This window comes from Bubalus bubalis, chromosome 14 (assembly GCF_019923935.1).
Source record: "Bubalus bubalis isolate 160015118507 breed Murrah chromosome 14, NDDB_SH_1, whole genome shotgun sequence".
Lineage (NCBI taxonomy): Eukaryota > Metazoa > Chordata > Mammalia > Artiodactyla > Bovidae > Bubalus > Bubalus bubalis.
This window is the reverse complement of record NC_059170.1, coordinates 19,758,006-19,778,920: the sequence shown is the minus strand read 5'-3', so window position 1 is coordinate 19,778,920 and position 20,915 is coordinate 19,758,006. Positions and strand designations below refer to the sequence as shown.

The following is a 20,915-nucleotide window of genomic DNA, read 5'->3' as shown; positions in this document are numbered from 1 at the left end:
AGTTCACCATATGTAAGATGATGATACTCCTGTGCTTATCTTGGGGTCCAGTCACTGTATCCTTCTTCCCCTTGCTAAACACTTTTCTAATGTTTCCTGCATTCAATAACCATTTCTTTGTGTCCAATCCTTTTTTAAAAAAAAAAATGATTTCAGATTTACAGAACTGTTGCAGAAACAGTACAGAGAACTGCACAACCCTTCACCCAGGCTTTCCCTAATGTTAACATCCCATATAACTTGGTACAATTATAAAAACTTGACCATCAATAAAATAACTCAACTTTTATACTAAACTTTTCAAACCTTTATACAGCTGTCACCAGTTTTTCCACCAGTGTTTTTCTCAGTCTCGTCCAATCTGTGACAGTTCCTCATTCGTTCCTAGTCTTTCATGACCTTGGTTTTTTTTGACGAGTATTTCCGGGCACATTGTAGAATGCCCCTCTAGTTTAATATTTTCTCATAGTTAAGGCCATGGATTTTTGTGGAAAAAAACAAAACCGGAGGTGGCGTGCCCTTGGTGCATGGTATCAAAGGGCACGTATGAATATGTCCTGTTTCCAGCTATGTTAACCTGGACTCGCTGATTAACACGGTGTCTGCCAGGTTTACTCATTGTAAAGTCACTACATTTAGTCCTGTTAACGTGCAGACAGTCCTCCCCAACTGAGGCTACGGTGGAAAGAAAGTTGGGAGCTAGATCATCTGTGTTGAAAACCCAGCAAACTCCAGTGACGAGAAGAAACTAAACTGAGTCTACTGGAGTTAGGGAGGGTGTCAGCCCAGTAACGTAGCACGAGGTTCACTAATTAATAAATCATTTCCTGCAAGAGAACACAGTTTTGTGACACACGGAACAACACAGGGCTCCAGGAAGGTGAGGGAGCACAGAAATGTGAAGTGGCTTCTCCAAGGGAACACAGGGATTCAAAGTATGCAGACTGCCAGGCTAGCCTTGACCACTTCTCAGAGCCTGCATGGAATATTCCCAAGTGAGTCGCTCTGGAGACCCCCAAGGACGCTTGACTCCAGACCGAACTCCAGGTTTTCTAGCGTTTTTAGAGCATCGGGGCTTAGCGCCTTGTTTTTGCCTCAACCTTAGAGCACAGGCCTCAGCATCCCCAGTCCTCGCCTTCAGAATCTCTAATCACCCTCCACCCAGAGCCAACTCAAGACTTCGATTAAGGGTTGAAAGCCTCTTCCAACAACGCGAACCAGCGTCTTTTCGGCACAGTGGGAGTTCGGAATTTTCTCCTTTGCGCTCTTGCCGTTCACTTTCTGACTGCACAAGGCAAATTCCCCTCGAGCCCTGAGGGAGCTGACTAAGACCCGCCTACCCGCCCGCCCCGCCGTCCTACGCTGGTTTCTGATAGGCTACCGAGGCTGTCCGCCTTGACAGGGAGTTGTGCGCAGGCGCAGAAAGGCTGCCGGACCGGGCTGAGGGCCGGCGACGCGGAGCTACCGGATCGGTCCGAGATGGTGAGTGTCCGCCGGGAGCTTGTGGCAGGCGCCCGGGAGGTGGCCGAGCAAGACTTTCCACCACCCTGAGACTGCCCTTCCATCCTCCGGGGACGGCTCTGAGCGCCTGGCTGGGCATCCGTGGGGCTGGGCGGGGCCGGGCCCGAGCAGTCTGGAGGGCGGAACTGGGGCGGCGCGGGCCTTCAGACTCACAAGGGACTGAGGCGGGGCCACCTGATCCGGCAGTCCCTTGACCGGAAGCAGTTGTTTAGGCCTAGGCTCGGGGTGGACGGAGGTGGAGAGGCCTGCCCCCAAACCCCTGCGTCCTAGCATCCTGGACCTTGTTGCGCGACTATAACTGTAATGATTACATTTACAGGAAGCTTAATTAGTGTCTGGCTCTGCTAAACGCCTCCCCATACCTACATGTAGGTACACCCCATAACTATGTAAGGTGTACCTACATAGATAAGTGGGTACACTCATTATCTCCGTTTTACATACTTGGAATCTAAAACCCAGTGAAGCTAAGTGTCTTGCCCCAGGAAATGGCGGAGGTGGATTTGAACCCTAGAGTCTTGATTGCTGCCTTTGTGTCCCCGTGATTCTTTCGAGCCGCTGGGACATGATGCATGAGTCAGAAACGAGCGGGATCCACCCTTGGGGTTCTTGCCCTACTGGCTGGAACTGTGGGCTCATTACGACTTTACAGGTTTGTTTTCTTGTGTTTTTAATCCTCCCAACTTTAAAATAACGAGAAGACCTTTAAATCAGGTTTAAAACCGTTCCCACGTTAAAACCCGTGAATGGTTTTTAAAAATCTTATATAAGTATTTAAAGACTATAAGAAAAATGGAAAAGGAATAAGAAACAATGCCATGATCTGGAGTTAAGTAACGACTTAGGATTAGGTATATTACCATTAGTCTTTTTCTCTTCAGTTTTTCCTCTATATAGTTTAGTAATGTACTTTGCTTTATAAAGTTAGCTAGTTTATAGTATAGAGGAAGTAACTTCATCTTTCACATCACTTTGTAAACTGTAAAAAAATAAATTAACTTTTAACAGATAAATCTTACACACAGTTAAAAAGAAAATCTGAGAAGATGTAAGTGAAAAATAGATTTCCCACCCAACTGTGACCCCCCCAACCTCGGTCTCCTTCAGAAACAAACACCGTTAGTTTGTTTTATTATATCTATATGTATATATCAGTTCAGTTGCTCAGTCGTGTTGGACTCTTTGTGACCCCATGGACTGTAGCACACCAGGCTTCTCTGTCCATCACCAACTCCTGGAGCTTGCTCAAACTCGTGTCCATTGAGTCGGTGATGCCATCCAACCATTTCATCCTCTGTCGTCCCCCTCTCCTCCTGCCTTCAATCTTTCCCAGCGTCAGGGTCTTTTCCAAAGAGTCAGTTCTTTGCATCAGGTGGCCAAAGTATTGGAGTTTCAGCTTCAGCATCAGTCCTCCCAATGAATATTCAGGACTGATTTCCTTCAGGATTGACTTGTTTGATCTTCTTGCAGTCCGAGGGACTCTCACGAGTCTTTTCCAGAACCACAGTTCAAAAGCATCAATTCTTCGGTGCTCAGCTTTCTTTATAGTCCAACTCTCACATCCATACATGACTACCGGAAAAACCATAGGTTTGAGTAGATGGACCTTTGTTGGCAAAGTAGTGTCTCTGCTTTTTAACATGCTGTCTAGGTTTGTCAGCTTTTCTAGCAATGTCTAGGTTTTCTAGCTATGTCATAGCTTTGTCTAGGTTTGTCATAGCTTTTCATATATATATATATGAGACCCCTTTTTCTTACACGAATCAGAGCTTCCTGCAACCCATACCATGCTATTGTGTATTTATATTCATAAAAGCAAAACATACTTTAGATGCATGTTTTAACAAATTCAAGCATTACCAAAATATGTAACTTAGAAAAGTGTATGTAGTCCCCATCTTACTCCCCTTTACTGATCACTGTTGACAGTTGGATACGTCTTCTTCCAGATTTGTTTAGTGCATAAGCACATTTGTATATAACATGTTTATTACATGAAATTAGAACTTGTGTATTTATACATATTAAGCCAGTGCAAGAGACAAGGATTCAATTCCTGGGTTGGGAGGATCCCTTGGAGTAGCAATTCCATGGACAGAGGAGCCTAGCGGGCTACAGTCCGTGGGGTCAGAAAGAGTCGGACATGACTAAGCAAGCACACACACAAGCTTACTTTAGGTTATATGTATAATCTCATTTTTTAACTTTGTTCATTAAAAAATGCCAAATATTTTTCATGTTGATACATACAAATCTATTTTATCCTTTTATAGGGCAGTTTTCCTATTCCGTTGCATTATATCCATTTAGATGGTTAACAGTTTTTCACTCCAGACAATGCTGCAGTACTGTTTTTGTTTTTTTTTCCTTTGTCCACTCATGCTTGTGTTTATGTAGCGTTCTGTAGCAGTGATACTTCTGGCGTGCACATTTTAACATTTTGGGGGGGTGTGTGTGAGTCGCTCAGTCATGTCCGACTCTTTGCGACCCCATGAACATTTTGGTAGAAAATGACAAATTGCCCTTTACGCTGGTGATATAAAAATCGGCTGTAATTAGCATCTAGTTTTACTCCGCCACACAAGTATTTTCATCTTTGTACATTCTCCTTCCTCTTTGTTCATGTATTCACATTCAAGATATACCTGCTAGTTTTTTGTTTCTGTTTGTTTTAATACCCAAAGACATATAACTTTGTTGCTATCTGTCTTTGTAATGAATCATTTTTAGTGACTACATAATAATCAATGAAATATTTTTATCATAATTTGCCAAAGCATTCCGCCAGCATACATTTGGGTTGCGTCTGGTTCTTCACTAATAGAGATAGCGCTGTGATGAATGTTTCTGAATGTGTAGTTTGTTTTTCTTTCTTTTTTCCCCCCACATTTATTAGATTATTTCCTTAGGAGAAATTCTCAAAGAATTTGAAGCAAGGGGCTCAGCACATATGGTTCTCATAATAGTGTTGTCCTGTAGCTTTTCCAAAAGGGCTTATTGCCTTTGTACCAGTTTTGCCGTAATAACTGCCAATGTTCAAAAACATAACCTCGGCATTGCTGTAATTTTCATGTCTTTATTTACAGGGAACGTTGAACATTTTTCTTGTGTTTGTAGTTTCTCTGAGGTATATTTTCTCCTCTTATCCTTTTTGCCCACTTAATTTTTGGAGACTTGCTGTTTTTCTTAATCATTCTGTGTAATGTTTTGAAATTACTCTTTTGTCTGTTGTATTTGATGCAGATGTTGTCCCCTCCTTGTAATTTGTTTTTGTTTAATAGAAAGTAAAACTTTTTTATGCTTGGTCATCACAGTGGTCACAGTTTCTTTGTGAATCATCTGCTTCCGCGGTTACCCTCCCGTGCCAAACCAACGAATAATCCTGGCGTTTTACTGCTACTTGTTTTTTTATTTGTTTGGAGTGTTTTTTGGTCTGTCAGCAGCATGCACCTAGAAATTAGAGAACCCAGGAGCCTGGTCCCTTCTCTGGTGCACACTCCCGTGTTAATAGAAATAAAGACTCGGCTCGGGGTGCTGAGGATCCCAGCCGGGCTTTTTCTAGGAGCAAGGCAGGAATTTGGAGATGTGAGCCAACCCTGAGGGGCTACATATTCACTTAGATATATCTGGTACCAGTCGGCTAGCACTGCAGGGATAACAGACTTTAGAGACAAAGGTGGCATGACTTGGATGCCTGGCTGGGACTCCTCTTGCTTCTGCTAATGTTGCTGTGGCTGCTCCTGTCTTTTTGGCATCATTTGTTTTCTTTCTTGGCTCCTTCAGGGCTGAACCTGACATTTGTTTTAAGCAGTTTCTCCTGAAGGCAGGTGCCTACTGCCTCCTGTAGACCTCATGACCCCCACTCCCCCAGGCCTAACCCCACCCTACTAGCTGTGGTCAGGTTGGAGAAGCTATTCTCTAGTCTTCCAGGGAAAAGTTTTTATTAAGTTTGATTACTTAAAAATTCAGAACCTCTGATTATTGAAAAACAATGTAAAGTTAAATTAGAAAAGTGGGAGAAGTGTAATTTATATGATGGGCAGAAATCTAAAATTTCTAACTTAAGAGTTTTTGAAAATCAATAAAATTAGTAGAAAAAGCAAAAGACTTGAAAAAGGAGAGATGCAGACAGTCAAATTCTAGCTTAACTTCACTGGTAAGTCTTGGTTTGTTTTTTTTTTTCTGACCAGCCTCATTGATAATTCTTTTTTTTTTTTTAACATATATTTATTTATTTGGCTGTGTTGGGTCTTAGTTGTGGCATGTGGGAACTTCGTTGCAGGGCACAGACTTTCCAGGCCAAGGGGCGTAATAGTCATGGTTCCATGGCACGTGGGATCTTAGTTCCATGTCTGAGGATCAAACCCACATCCCCTGCATTGCAAGGCAGATTCTTAACCACTGGACCATCAGGGAGTCCCCTCGCTGATAATTCTTAAAAATTAAAGAAAGGTTGACTTTCTGTTATTTGGGTTTTGCCTGTCAGATTAGCAGAGAATCAAACCTTCCAACACCGATTCTCTCTACTCCTCGAACGTGCCGAACTGCTTCCGATTTCACTGTGTTAGTTTTCATGCTGCTTTCTGGAGTACTTTTCTTTCCCATCATTTAGTTCTTGGCTTAAGGATTACATCCTCGGGTGTTCCTGACCACACTCATCCAAGAAGCCACCCCCTCCCCCCCCCGGCCCCCCCCCCCCCACCCCCCGTCCTGTATGCTGGAATATTGCCACTTGTTTTTGAAAGTCTCTTGTACCAAAATCTGAACTCGTGAGGATGGGGACATCTTCATTTGTGGTCAGTGGTGTATTCAACTCTTCTCTTGGCCTGCTGTGTGTCCTTGGGCAAAATGCTTATCCTTTCTGAACCTTGGTTTCCTCCTTGTAAAATGAATCTCATACTAACCATGGAAGGTTCAGATGAGATGTGTCTGAAGACATTCATCCTACTATCTGACCTGTAGCAGATACTGAATAGGTCAGGTATACTTGTGTGTCCTCCCTTTCTTGGTAAGCATGTTTACCTTTTAAGCAGCTAGATCTCAGTGGTTGGGTCTCATTAAATTTAGGATCATATAAACCCTCAGTCATCATGCTGGGTACTGTAAGCCCAGGGTACTATACTTAAAAAGGTTGATTTTGTAAAACACAGTTGAGGAAATGGTTTTTATTTGTTCCTCCAGTATCTGTTGAGCTGTACCAGGTACTGGGATTACAAAGGCTGGGTTCCTGCTCCCAAGTTTCCTTGGGTCTGGAGGAAAAGATCGGAGAAGGCAATGGCACCCCACTCCAGTACTCTTGCCTGGAAAATCCCATGGATGGAGGAGCCTGGTAGGCTGCAGTCCATGGGGTCGCTAAGAGTCGGACACGACTGAGCGACTTCACTTTCACTTTTCACTTTCACGCATTGGAGAAGGAAATGGCAACCCACTCCAGTGTTCTTGCCTGGAGAATCCCAGGGATGGGGGAGCCTTGTGGGCTGCCATCTATGGGGTCACACAGAGTTGGACACGACTGAAGCGACTTAGCAGCAGCAGCAGGAGGAGATAAGCAGAACAGAAGTTACACTCATTGCTGATAAGTGCCGTGGAGTCAGGGTGCCTTGGGTACCTAGAAGAGGGGCAGGTGTCCAGAGCAGGCCTCCCACAGGAGGCTCATGAGCGGAGTCCAGAGACTTGGGAGTTAGTTACATCTAGTGGTGAGTGAGGGAGAGGAGGTTCCCTGCTTTCAGAAGAAGCAGCACTCACCAGGGCAGGCCGGGCTCAGGCGGGCTGTGCTTGCCCCCTGCAGTCCATTCTCCACACAGCAGCCAGGACATCCTTATGAAACAGATCTTGTCATTGCTCACCCGAAACCTGCTAGCGGCTCCTCACACCCCCTGCCTTTAAAAACCAAAGTCATCACTCTGGTCTACAATACCACTGAAATCTTGTCTGATCCTGCCTCCCTCTCCTCTGGCTACCTGCCACTCACTGCCCTCAGCCACACTGGCCCCTTAGCATTTTTTCTGGAGCACTCTCCCTAGAAATCCACCTGGTTAGCTCCTTTGTTTCCTTTCAGATGTCTATTCAACTATCACCTTAGCGAGGCCTTCTCTGACCACCTTGTTTAAAATTGCCATCAGCCCCTTGCTTTCCAGATCCCCCATCCGTACTGAATCTGACATTTGTATTTTATTTATGCTTTTGCTTAATGTCTGATTCCCTCCCCCCACTCCACCCCCCAAAATCAGCTTCATGAGGACAGGGTTTTTGTTGTATTTTGTCCAGCACAGCACCCCTAGACCTCAAACAACATCTGACACATAGAAGATTCCCATACAGTTATTGAATGATTAACTTGTCTTACAAAATTTCATCTTTTTCATTTCAGCCTCACTTTCCAACCTCTAGGGGTATTTTGGACTTCAATTCTTCCATCTTTAGCTTTCCCCATCCCTAGTTTGATTGCATGTTGATTGAAATGTCCTAAACTGCCATCCTAGTTATTCTTATGTGTTCTTATTCTTACAGTGTTGAGAATGTCAGAGCTCTATAGTCCCAAGTCAGAGACCTGTGATCTCTTGGATACACAGAGAGATGGGTTAAAAAATGTTTTTAAATAAAAATAATATACTAGAGTAAAAGAGGCTGTTAAAAAAAAAAAAAAAACCTTATCTATAATTCTCTACTCTTGGTGTGGCTTTTTATTTCATTCATGATCCTTCTAGCCCTCTTCTTGTTTTCATGTGGATACCATTTCCCAAGTACTTTCTTTTTAAGGTGTTATAAATATTCTGGTCACCATTGTTAATGTGTTACATTCCTGTGAATGGACATTCGTAATCCCCTTGATGTTTTCCCTAAATGTTGGGCAGTTTTGGCTCTTCCTGCTTTTTGTTATTGAAGATGTCACTGCAGCAAACATCTTGCCCTTAGTTTTCTCAGATCGTTTCCTTAGGATGAATTTCCAGGAGGGTTACCAGGTCAGGTTGAGTGCTGTGTAGTATTGACCACTATCGTATAATACTTTATCACTCCTCTCCAGAATAGCGTGTGGTCGGAGCTCAGTGAAAGTCCGATGAATGAATTAAGATCTCATCCATGCATAACCCACTGCATTGTACTTTCAGTCCACATAGCTAGCCGTGTCCTTTTACCAAGGCTCCAGATTACAGAGGCGTCAGGCTCTTTGCCATTTTGTAGGAGGAACTTGTTTGCCCTTCCCTCCAGCATCTGAGAGTATTCACATGTCAGTGGAGAGTGGGTGGCAGTGACTGGATTGTGAGGCTCGGGCCTACTAGAAAAACAATCTTTCTTTGTGCTGTCTCCATCCTCTGTTGAGAAGCTCCTCCTCTGGGCCAGCTCATCAGCCTGTGAGGGCGGGGTACCGCTCTCTTGGTGAACAGAGCCTGTGTGTCTGACCCTCAGCCTGTGAGGAGCTTCGCACTAGATTCTGGATGGGTCTAAAAGGGGCCTCCTGAGAACAAACACACTTGAAGGCCAGTTTCCATCCACAGGGGGAGTTAGGCCTAGTTCAGTTTAACAGTTGTTCATTGAGCCCCTGCTCTGCAGACCATTAGAGAGACTTTAAGTCAAACAGCACCTATTTCCAGAGAGATACAGTCAAGAGTTCAGGGAGTCCATTGGAAATGGCCAAAGGCCACTGCATTGGAATCAGTAAAGGCTTCGTGGAGGACGTGATATCTAAGATGATCCTGAAGAATTTGTTGGATTTCAGCGAAGAAGAGGCCTTGTTTGGTAAAAGCTGTGGAGGCAGGGAGATATGGACATACAGGGGGAGAGTGGAGGGAAGGGTGGAAGAAATGGGAGTAATAACGGAGAAGGTCTTGCCTGGCGAGGTGAGGACTCACAGTCTGATTGTCCACTCGGTTTACAAGTCGCATGTGCCAGAGTAGCCCACCCAGACCAGCTCCGGGTGACAAATGACAGTGTATCTCCTTCCTGTTAGACACCTCCATTTGGAATTTTTCAAATCATGAGTTTCCTCTGGTTTGTCCCCCAGCTGTACCAAATAGCTGAGTCATGGATGTGGCTATACTCCTGGGAATAGTATTTGAGTTCTGCTCCCTAAGTGAGGGGCAGAGAGCCCCTGGTGGGCAGAGGGAGCAGCCCCGCCCCACACCGGGAATGCATTGGTTTCCATGCTGGCGGTGGCCTCAGGGCTGTTCTAGGTAGTCCCAGGGAGCTTGCAGGAGGTGCCACGTGCCTGGGTGTTACCTGTCTGTTGTTGGGAAGTGTGATTCATCTGCCGGGGGTACAAGGGAGTTGATCCAGGCTTCCTGACCGCTCTAACCTTGGTCTTATTCTCTCTGGCAGGCAGAGGTGGAGGAGACCCTGAAGCGACTCCAGAGCCAGAAGGGCGTGCAGGGAATCATCGTGGTAAACACAGAAGGTACACCCTCCTTCCAGCCATGAGCTGAGTGCAGGCCGGCCCCCAGAAAAGAGCCTAACACAGCATAACAGTTGCTTTTTACTAAACCTCTCATGTACCTGATCTAGTTCTCATCCTTTTATTTATTTATTTTTTAAATCACCTCCAGTTTCCAAGCACTATTACTAGAATTCTAAATTTAAAAAAAGGAAAACTCCTCCCTGCCCCACTGCCCTGACACGTCACACCTCTCAGAGCGCCACACTTCTTCAGGCAGCCCTTGTCCAGCGCCTTTTCTCTTGCTCATAATTATAGTTGTCACTCTTGCGTCTGTTTACTCAGGAGTTTCTGTTTGGGGTTTTGATTTTGCTCCGTGGTTTACATACGCAGACTTTTTAGCTCCAGTCCCGTGTTCATTCTCCATCCCCCCTTTATGTTGTCTCTGCTTCTCTTTTGCTGTCTCTCACTGCTGTCAACTGCTTTGGGCCTATAGTTTTCCTTCCTCTTCTGGGACATTATTTCAACAACTGTTAAAGTGTACAGATGCTAATTTTTCCCAAACCGCAGTAGACGTGATGAAGAAGGAGACCGATATTATCACACACCTGTTCTCTGCCAGGCCACGGGCTGGTGCTTCACAGACAGATCATTTCTGTCATTCCTTGAAGTGGCTCTGTTGTCTCCATTTTCCAGTGGAGAAAAGTGAGTCTAGAAATTCCATTTTCCTGCCATTATGGAGCCAAGATTTCATCCCAAGTCTGTCCGAGCGCACTTGGGCTCTTTCTCCCACAGGGTTCCATGAAGGACCAGAGAGTGGCTGCTGGACTCCGTCCCAGGCCATGTCCAGGGTCACCCAACTGGGCCCCCCTGCTCCGTTCTCTAACCCGATGCATCCAGCCAACTTGGCTTTGTTTGACGCGCCTCGAGAGCCTCTGTGTATTTGCATTGTCATTCTGGGCCTTATTTTGGAACGGCAGAATTCTCAACAGTGCCTGCTTAAATAGAGCAGAATGAAAGTCACCAAGGGTAACAAATTGAAGGTGGCGTGTCCTCAGTTAGAATGTTGTTTTCCAAGTCGTCAGACCCCGGCCAGCCCATAGCTAGGTAGAATGTGTGCCCCAGCTTTGTCAGGCTCTCATTAAACCGTGTGCTCACTGCATTCAAAGGAGGCAGTGGGGTGGGGAGCCTGAGGACACTATGGGAGGCGTCTCAGGTCCACCACTAATCAGCTGGGTGGCCAGGGCTTTCCCTTCCCCTCTTCAGAACCTAGCTGCCTCAAGCCACTTCCTTGGTCCTTGCTCCAAGGAGCTTCTTGCTCTAAGACCCAGAAGACTTGGTATGAGACTCTTCTGTAAATAGACATTTTTGACCCCAGCTGGGGAGAAACAGCCCCAGGGGCTGACTTCCCAGCTGGGACCCCCTAGACTTCCACCAGTATTCCAGACCACAAGCCTTCATTCTAGTGTAAAACTGCCCCCAAAGTTGAGCTTTTTCATTAGGAAAATAGAGCCCCAACTTCTTACCTTTTTGATACTGATGAGCACTTATTTTTTGTGTACTAATGTGGCAGTATGGCACAGTAGCTAAGAATACGGGATGTGGAACCAGACTGCCTGGGCGTGAATCCTGACTACTTTCTTATCAACTATGTGATCCTAGACAAGGCTCTTAGCCTCTCAGCTTGTTTCCTCATCTGAAAAATGTGGACAGCCACACTGTCTTTTTCTGAGGGAAGCTTTTAGAACAGTGCCTGATGTATAGTAAATGCCATATGAATGTCAAAAATCCTTGCATTTGTGTTTATTTATTTATCCGTCTATTTATTTGCTTGTTTTTTTGATGGCCGAGCCACACAGCATGCAGGATCTTAGTTCCCTGACCAGGGATCGAACCTGTGCTCTCTGCAGTGGAAGTGTAGTGTCCTAACCACTGGACCACCTGGAAATTCCCTGTGTGTTTTTTAATTTGTGGTCCATTCATAGATCTCCCACTTCAGATTCTCATTTACATTTCACACATTTCTGCAAAGTAGGGACATTTGCCCATTCTTCAGATGACAAACCAGAAGCTGAGAGCAGTCAGGTTGACCTGCCCTGGATCACCCAGCCACAGATGGAGGTGGTCAGAACTCGCTGCTCTGGGGGGCCCTTAGCCCCTCTGAAGGCTTGCATTAGAGGTGTTCAGTCAGGGTGATTGTATTAGGGATCTCAGATACTCCTCTGGGGCTTTCCATCTCCGTGATTCAGTTCAGCTGCCTCTTCCAGCAGGATGTCCTCCCTGACCAGCTCAGCCCCGAGGGATTGTTCCCCACCCCTGAAATCAGGACATGCTCTTGTCCCAGTCACTTACCAACCACCTGCCACTGCCTGGTGATGTCTCACCCTTGGCCAGATTTAAATGATGTTTCATAATAAAAATGTACCTTTAAGCAGACTTAACCAAGAATGGAATGTAAGGAACATCCTATTTGTACCCTCCAGACCCCTGCCATCTGCTGCTACGCACACAGGGCAAAATAAAAGTCTCAAATGTGTAAATCCCTGAGGGCAGAGCTTTATCTCTTGTGATCATTTCTGTATCCCCAGCACCCGCAGTAATGCTGACACAAAGTTGGTTCTCAATAAATACCTGTTAAGTTTTATTAATGTGTTTTAATTGCTGATTGATGAGGGGGGTTGGTGGGCGGACCTGGCTATACAACTTGACAGATCTGAGCCCCAGATTCAGAATCACGGCTTTGAGGCGCCAGCCACCACTGCAGGCGCTCAGCCCCCGTTTGTGGAGGCCACGACCTGCAGTCGGCCACCTACTCACTCGGCTGTCTTTGAGGTGTTCCCCAGCTCTGGCATCCTGTGAATCTGGACTTCTCTCTTGTGCTTGTTTGAAATTGTCCCCCGTGTTGGTCCCTGCCCCCCGCTCCCACCCTGCCAGCTCCATGTTTTCTTTCGTTTTTACAGTGAGCCAACAAGAGCTTAGTTTCTTTTCTCTCTTACACACCTTCTCACTTGGTAGACATGTGATCACACTCATGTCAGTATATTTGAACTACTAAAAGCATACCTGTGTCTACTCATTTTTTAACAACAGTCATAAATATTTGATGCAGTCTCCCCAAAGACACTGGTGAGCACATCAGATCTGCCTCTGGCCCTTCGGGAGCGTCCAGTCTGCTGGGGACAGGCGTCAGGATCACTCCCGTGCAGGCATGATCTCAGACTCGAGTAACTGCCCTGCAGGACAGCGGCACGGTGCTGGGACTGTAGAACGGGGTCGCTGACCACATCCTGGGGTGGAGGGAGACGTGAGGGACAGCGGGAGTCAGGAGAGAGCAGGGAAGGGAAAGACAGTTCCAGGCAGAGGCGCCTGAGAGAAGGTGGCCTGATGGAATACAAAAAGAAAGCCAAGAGCTTTGCCCCCTCCCACCCCCAGACTTTGCCATGCCTCAAGACTGGCCCCTCAGGTTACTTAGGGATGGGGTTTATAGCATGGGTAATGTCAGTAATAAATCAGCACTTACTCTGTGCTACTCTGTGCATGCTTTTGCTGAATATTTTCAGATGAATTAAGACACATTTAGCCCTCCCAGCAGCACGGTGAAGCACAGGCATTATTTTACAGATAAGGAAGTGGAGGCCTAGGTTAGATCACTTGTGTAAGGCCACCTAGCCAGGAAGGGGCAGAGCCAGGGGAGAAGCCCAGGTCCTTGATTTCAGAGTTCCTACTGGTCATCCCCCCAACTGCTTATACTGCTGTCCCGAGGAAGGTTTCACCACTGAATGAGGCCTCGTGGGGCCCTGGTGGGCACCTGGTTGCCACCCAGGACACAACATCTGCCCTGGTGACCTGGTCATCGTCTCCTTTAGAGGCAAGTGATCACTACAACCTGTCCTCATAACTCCACTTGGCTCAGAGCAACCTCTGACTCACAGCTTCTCTTGCTCCCATGCCCTCTTCTGCCTACACTCACTGTGCCATAATAAGACAAGGTTTGGTCAGCTTCTTGCCACCCATGGGTAGGTCTGCGGGTGACTGTCTTTGGCTGAGCCTTTGGCTGGTCAGTTATAGGCCAGATGGCAGGGTCCTAGAGCCGAAATCTAGCCACTGATGTGTGGGGAGCGACTTGGGCCACACTTGGAACAAGAGCCTGTGCACTGTGAGCACTCGGGGTCATCGATGGAGCCTCTGGCTGACATGTTACAGTGATTCATAGGCACCTGATGACCTGGCCGTGGCCTGAGGTGTCTCAAGCTAAGCCCCATCCCTCACCTCCATGACAACAGGTACCGTCCAGTGAGGGAAGGCCATTTAATAGTTCATTGCAAGGAAGCAGTCCTCAAAACAGAAAAGGCTTGGTGCAGGATGTTGTTCAGTATGAGGTGATTAAGTAAAAAATGCAGCCTGAGTCCCCAACAAGAGGGGAATGATTAACCCTGTGGAATGGCCACTTGTGGGCTCTTTGAAAGCAGTAGCAACGCTGTTTACAAGGGTGTGTGCAGACAGAGAAACAGGCTTTAACAGGGGGCAGCGTCGTGTGTGGACGGTGTGTGTGCCTGAGCCCAAGCCTGCCTTGTTAGGGACTGGAGCACAGCGCTGGTGACGGCTCTGCCTCGGCGCAGGCGGACCTTCCGTCTTGTACTTCACAGTACTTACAGATGTGTAGCAGCTGTTCTCTTTGTTCATACTCTCAGTGTTATGAGTCATAGTCTATCCTTCTGTTGCTGGAAATCAGTCAGTATGTGGCCCTGTGAAGGGAGCCCAGCCGTGAAGCCAGCAGGCCTTCACTGGAATCCTGGCCCCACTGCTTGTGTTTATCTGCTGTTAGACCTCAGCAGGCCACCTCATTGCTCAGAGTTTCTGTTGCCTGGTTGACAAGTAAAGATGGTGACACCATCCTTAGAGCGTTTCTGGGAACTGGAGCTAGCATCCTTCAAGTGCTCAGCACTTGCCTGTCAAGTCCTCAGTCAACACTGGGCGATGGCTGTTAACTGCCAGTCTAGGCTCTGGACTTGTGGGCGCGGGGCTGTGAGCAGGGCAGAAAGGCACTCCCAGGGTTCTGCTCAGTCTCTGCTCTCCCCGCAGGCATTCCCATCAAGAGCACCATGGACAATCCCACCACCACACAGTACGCCAGCCTCATGCACAACTTCATCTTGAAGGCCCGGAGCACCGTGCGTGAAATCGACCCCCAGAATGACCTCACTTTCCTTCGAATTCGCTCCAAGAAAAATGAAATTATGGTTGCACCAGGTAAGGGGTCTTCCCCACCCCCACTTGAGAGCAGACCCTTACTCCATGCTCAGTAGCTATCGGGAAGGCTTCGGGTGTGGGTGTCCATGGGTTCCACAGAAAGGCCTGAGAGCAGAAGGCACAGATTTGAGTGTCTCATCAGCTGGCCTGGCCCAGCTGGCATCCCCAGCAAGTCCTCATTCACAGTGACTCTAGGCAGACCCTGTCCTGGGTTCTGGGCCCTAGTAGGGAATTACGGTGTCATGGGGGAGATAGACATCTAAGTGTGTGTGTGTGTGTGTGTGTGTGTGTGGTTCAGTCATGATTTGGGGGAACTCAAGGAGCATTTGGGCACATGGAGGAGGGCGTGATTAGGCTTGCTTGTGGCAGTCAGCAAAGGCTTCCCAGAGGAGGGCACAGGTGAAGGGGAAGTGAGTGGGGTGGGGGGTGGGGTGGAGTTGGAGCTGTGCCCAAAGAAAAAAGAATGCAGTGATTCTAAACCAAAGTGTGAGGCAAAACCACCATGCACTCATTCATTCTAAAAAAAAAAAAAACAAACACAAAAAACATTAATTTGCCTACTTCTTAAATACAGTCCTGTTTCTCTGGTCCCCATGCAGACAGTCTTTCCTCCAGCATGGGAAGGGATTGCTTTGTTTTCACATGAAGTACTTGGGGACTATGTCTTAGCATCTGTTCTCAGGGTGACGAGATGCTCACCCTGGGAGGTGCCCCTAAGCACTGGGACCACAGGAGGGGTCAGCAGGGCCACCTGCCCTGCCCCACTTCACTCTCATGCACGGCCTGGTGTGGTAGACAGATCCTCCAGCACTGTTTGCGGTTACTCCTCTCTCACCATCCCCTTTGTGGCTGAGCCCCGAGGTGAGTGTGCATGAGGTGTTGGAGGTGGCTGCAGCGCAGCCTGTCAAGAGCAGCAGGATGTGTGTAGGAAGGAGGGGAGGTGATGTGTATGGTCCGATTTAGAAGGCCTCAGGCGCCAAACTTGGCTGTCTGGACTGGACTTAGTGAGCTGAGGTTTCTTCAAGGCAGTCAGTAATAGGATTGTGATTGGGGGCCTGGACGAAGGAGGGCAGGGGGAGGGCTGGCACAGTGACTGGCCCTGGGCTTGCCACACAGGCGGCGAGGAGGCTGGCTGCAGAATTCTGAGGTCATTTGAGAGGGGCCAGCCCCTCCTTGCGGCAGAGCATCACCACTCCTGTCCCCAGGCCTGTCTGGGCCCAGTGGAGCTGTTTGAAGTCTGTGAAGGAGAGCCCCATAGAGCCAGTCACGGGGGCCCCCGGTCTCCTGGGGACTCTCCCTAGAGGGCTGGGGACAGAGCAGGTCAGCCACAAGTGAAAACACAGAATAACTTCAGAGTCATTTATTCCAAAGACATACATACATTGTTTATCAACGTAATCCTTCTCTAATGGGTCTCAGGCCAACCAATGATGAGGTCTCTCATTCTGTCAGAAAATAGACCGCAGCGGGCACACCAGTTGTTTTCCCAGCTTCACCTCTTATGAGTCCTACCTTAAGCAAATCACAGAGCACCAGCGAACCTGTTTCCATCTCTGTAAAATGTCTGGCAGGGGACGGTCCTGCTCTGGTATTCGGAGATGCCTCATCTGGTTGAATATGTTGGCATAAGGTCAGCAGAAAAGCTTGAGATCAGATTTAAACTCAAATCCCTCTCAAGACTTCATGCTGCATGGTTACAGACAAACCTCCCCTCCGCTAAAAGTCAGGCTGCCAACCCTCCAAATCGGAGCAGACCTCGTGCCCCGCCTGGGAGCCCACAGTGTGAAGCAAGGACAGATGATGTCTCCAAATCGCCAGACTCTCCATAGACAGCATTTCCTGGCTTAAAGCTTCTAAGAATGTCTGCTTGAACACCTGAGTTAACACAGGGCAATCAAGCCTTACACTACTTCCCACAAAGCACTGGAGTGCTGTTACTGAATGTGGAGCCTGGTTATTTGAAAGAAAAGACATGGGTATTGCTAGTAGTATCTATTCATTAGTTTTGTTGGTAGCTTGTTATTTCTATTTTTATTTGTGATTTTTCACTTACACAGATTGTTTAGCCATGAGACTTGATCATATAATAGCTGCTCCTTCCGAGATGTCCATCGTCAAGGGAAGAAGCAAGGTTTAGGCTTGAATCTGAACAGACACAAAGCAGACATGGCCAAGGTTTTCACGTGTTCAGCAAGAGGCAGACCAGAGGTGCCCAGCACCTGAGTCAAACTCAGCTCTCCCACCTGGCATATTAGCCTTGGCTTGGCCAAGTCATTTAATACTCTGAGCCTTAGCGTTCTCAGTAGTAAAAATAAGAGAACACTGGTCCCTGCCTCCTAGAGTAATTCGAGGATTCACTGAGATGCTGTTTGAGAAGGGATCAACCCAGAGCCAGCATGGGGAAGCCTTGGTAAATGTTTGAGTGTGATTATTAAGTGGGCAAAGTTTAAACACCCTGCTTCTCCCATTTCCTTTTCTGTAAAATGACAGGCAGTCAGGCTCACCCCAGAGGACTTGGACTTGCTATGATTTCATAACGGACATTCCTTCTGACTGGCTCAATCCCCAGAGCTGGAACTCAGGTGCCTTTGAAATTTTCTAGTCCAGAAGGTTCTGGAAGGCCAGCAACTGAACTTGTGACAGAACTGACATTAACCCAAGACTAGCAGGGTTGAGGTTAGAATTCCATCTTGGATACTAACTATCCTGGTAACCTTAAACAAGTGGTTCTCCTAGGACCTGCAGCATCAGCATCACCTGGAGCTTGTTAAAATGCAAATTTTTAGGCTCCACCCCAGGCCCAGTGAGTCTGAAGCCCTTGGAGTGGGGCCATCTGTGTTGTTTTAAACAGCCCACCAGGTTATTCCAACACTCTGTAGTTGGAGAACCAGTACTGTAGGCAGTTCATTTAAACTCTGAACCTGAATTTCCCAACCCAAAAAACTTGATAACCCTACCTCCCTGTTGGTACTGGGAAGATTAGAAATGAGGATGGTCTGCCAAGCGCCACTGCTGGGCAGGGTTAGGAGCCCGCTTCCCTATAGCGTGTGCAGAAGCCCGCACAGGAAACATGCGGGTTCATCTTGTTTCCCCAGCCACAGCAAGCAGCCTGAGCGTTGATGCTTTTTATCCCCCTTCACCCCACCAGCATTTTACAGTTGGTGATTGAATGTTTATTGGCTTTGTGGTGTGCTTTTCTCCCATTTTACAGTTAGTGATTCTTTTTTTCATGTTTCCTTTCTTGCAGATAAAGACTATTTCCTGATTGTGATTCAGAATCCAACTGAATAAGCCGCTTTCTTGGCTCCCTGCGTCATTCCTTAATTTAATGCCCCTCAAGAATAATAGCGTTAATCATGTCCACTGACGGGCACGTGGAAGGCACATTGGAGCCCTCCCAGGCTGGTCCGTGACCCAGTGGGCTGCAGCCCCTCCCCCCACATCATTCCTGGCCAGCTGCCTCTGATTTCCCGGGAGGAGAATCATGTCCAGGTTTTGGAGCAAGAGCTTGTGAGAAGCCCACGCCCCGTTTCCTTCTGACTTTGTCGCCCTTGGAAAAGGCTGTTTTTCTTTAACTAAAAATAACCAGAATGCTTACCCGGCTGGCTGTGTGTCTTTAAACACGGGGTTGAAAAGGTCTTGCTTCCTGTGTGATCACATGGTCTGGAGGCTGAACCCGCGCTGCCCGAAGCCTGGGGGTGCTCTGTGCTCCTTCAGCACCTGTGGCCACACTTGCTGAGCCGGACAAGGTTAATAACTGGTGTCCTGGTTTCTGGGCCTCTTGTCCCTCGCCATCCCTTTTATCGTTTCTCATCCCCATCAGTGTTTTGAAAGATTTTTTTTCCAACTGCACTTCACTAGGGAAAGGAGAGCGAAATTTGTTGAGTGCCAGGTGTGGCTCATATCACCTTTGTAGTTCGCTGCAGACGGGGTGGTACAGCATCTTAACGGTGAGGAAGTTGGGTTCTCTGGAATGGCTTGCCTGAGATCTCATGGACGGAGCACAGGCCTCTGACTCCAGCAGCTCTGCTGTTTCCATATTGCCTTCCCTAGAAATCCTAAGTGGTCTGGTTCACCCGTGTGCTCACCCTGAGTAAGCATCTGCCTTCCCTTAAGGCGCGGAATGGGGTCAGGGGTGCGTTCACCACTCAATGAAGCCAAGCCGTAGGCCGCTGGTCACCCAGCAGCACTCTGGGGTTTTTCCCTCCAGAAACTGTGTATTTTTGTTAGGGTTTGTTTTTGTCTTTGTTTCTTGTTACAGAGGAAAAGGGCTTCCCTGGTGGCTCAGATGATAAAAAATCCCCCTGCAATGCAGGAGACGTGGGTTGGATCCCTAGGTGGGGAAGATCCCCTGAGAGAAGGGAATGGCAACCCACTCCAGTATTCTTGCCTGGAGAATTCCATCTACAAAGGATGGTGGGCTATGGCCCATGGGGTCACAGAGAGTCAAACACGACTAAGATGACTAACACTGGCTGACAGAAGTAAAAGGTTTCAACTATAAAGCTTTCCCCCTCCTTGTCCTGCTCCCTTCCCCAGCAGTAACCTCCATCTCCAGTGTGTGTCCATCCAACAAAAATGCTTTTCTAAATTTTCCAGTGAAGTTTGCTTCACAGAGCACTCCCAGGGGAGTGTACCCTTGGGAGCCTGGAGGTGTAGTTTATAAGGGCTCAGCAAAATTTCTTCAAAATCTGTTCTAGTGGAAGATCATAAGAACTTGGCACTTCATAATCTGTTTGTCTTAGTATAGAAATAATCCTTTTAAATACTTTCCCCCAAATCTTCAAGCACACCTGATCCTCTGGGCAGTCACTGCGTGCTCGCCCTGTCACTGTGGGCCAGAGGTGGTGATCACAGACGACACTGATCAGGGCTCGAGAGGAAGTGCGATGTGACCACCATTGTCTTTGTTCTCAGAGGCTATTGAGACTTGGATTCAAATCTAAGGTTCTCCTGTCCTTCTATCTTGAGTTTCTTCAAACAGAGTAGCAGGGGAAGATGGTCTGATTGACAAATTACCCCAGAGGGGAGGTCAGGTTTCTATTACAGGATTATAGAAGGTCTGGCTCCAGGGCAGGAGTTTGGAAATGGTTTGGGGACCTGGCCCTCCTCCCTGCATTTAGTTCCCCGACCACTCCCTCTTGTTTGCCTTAAAATTCCCCATCATAAAACTTCCCTCCAGGCTCCGAGGAAAGTTTGGGCTCCCTCTGGCTTTGTGGAAAACCAGATGGTCTATGAACATAAAGATGCTCCACCTCCTAATCCCTTGGGCAGTGGAACCCACCTGGGAAGCTTGCCTTGGATTCATTCCACTAAATAATGGTGTAACACATGCAAATACCCTAGTGTTTTCTGTACTTAAAAGTAGTAAGTGTACGGGAATAAAATAACTGCTAAGGTTAGAAACTGACACTGGAGGAAAGGCATGGCTTCTGGGTTTCAGAAGTATATTTGCCCAAATAACGGTGTTTCTATTCCCAGCATTATGGGGAAAAAAAAACTGTTTTTTGACTGCATGAAGCAGCATTCAGGATCTTAGTTCCCCAACCAGGGATCGAACCCACACCTCCTGCAGCGGGAGCACAGACTCTTAACCACTGGACCATGAAGGAAGTCCTGAATATTCTTAGAGAAGTTGAAATAATTTTATATCCTCTATTTAATTCTATAATTGCTACAAGTAACATTTTGCTGTGTTTATCACATAACCAGCCATTGCTCCCTCCATCCATCTGTTGAGTTTTTGGATGCATTTCGAAGTACTGCTGCTGCTGCT

At 47.3% G+C, this 20,915-nt stretch overlaps 1 protein-coding gene and 1 long non-coding RNA gene across 3 annotated transcripts; one reads left to right on the top strand and one right to left on the bottom strand.

Moving 5' to 3' along the window:
* Nucleotides 1–1,344: 1,344 nt before the first annotated feature.
* DYNLRB1 (dynein light chain roadblock-type 1) lies at nucleotides 1,345–18,736 on the top strand. 2 transcript variants are annotated; one of them, XM_045162628.1, is made up of 4 exons: nucleotides 1,345–1,482; nucleotides 9,838–9,913; nucleotides 14,972–15,139; nucleotides 18,387–18,736. In XM_045162628.1, the coding sequence occupies exons 1-4, from the start codon at nucleotides 1,480–1,482 to the stop codon at nucleotides 18,428–18,430; spliced, it is 291 nt and encodes a 96-aa protein (XP_045018563.1). In that variant the 5' UTR covers nucleotides 1,345–1,479; the 3' UTR covers nucleotides 18,431–18,736. The 2 variants fall into 2 exon arrangements, with proteins under 2 accessions (XP_045018563.1, XP_045018562.1); XM_045162627.1 differs by lacking the exon at nucleotides 1,345–1,482 and adding an exon at nucleotides 2,075–2,173.
* LOC123464881 lies at nucleotides 16,485–19,461 on the bottom strand. The gene is made up of 2 exons (XR_006639947.1): nucleotides 18,738–19,461; nucleotides 16,485–17,284 (listed from the first exon to the last, which is right to left on the bottom strand). It is a non-coding gene; the product is annotated as an uncharacterized LOC123464881 (long non-coding RNA).
* Between the last annotated feature and the right edge of the window lie 1,454 nt (nucleotides 19,462–20,915).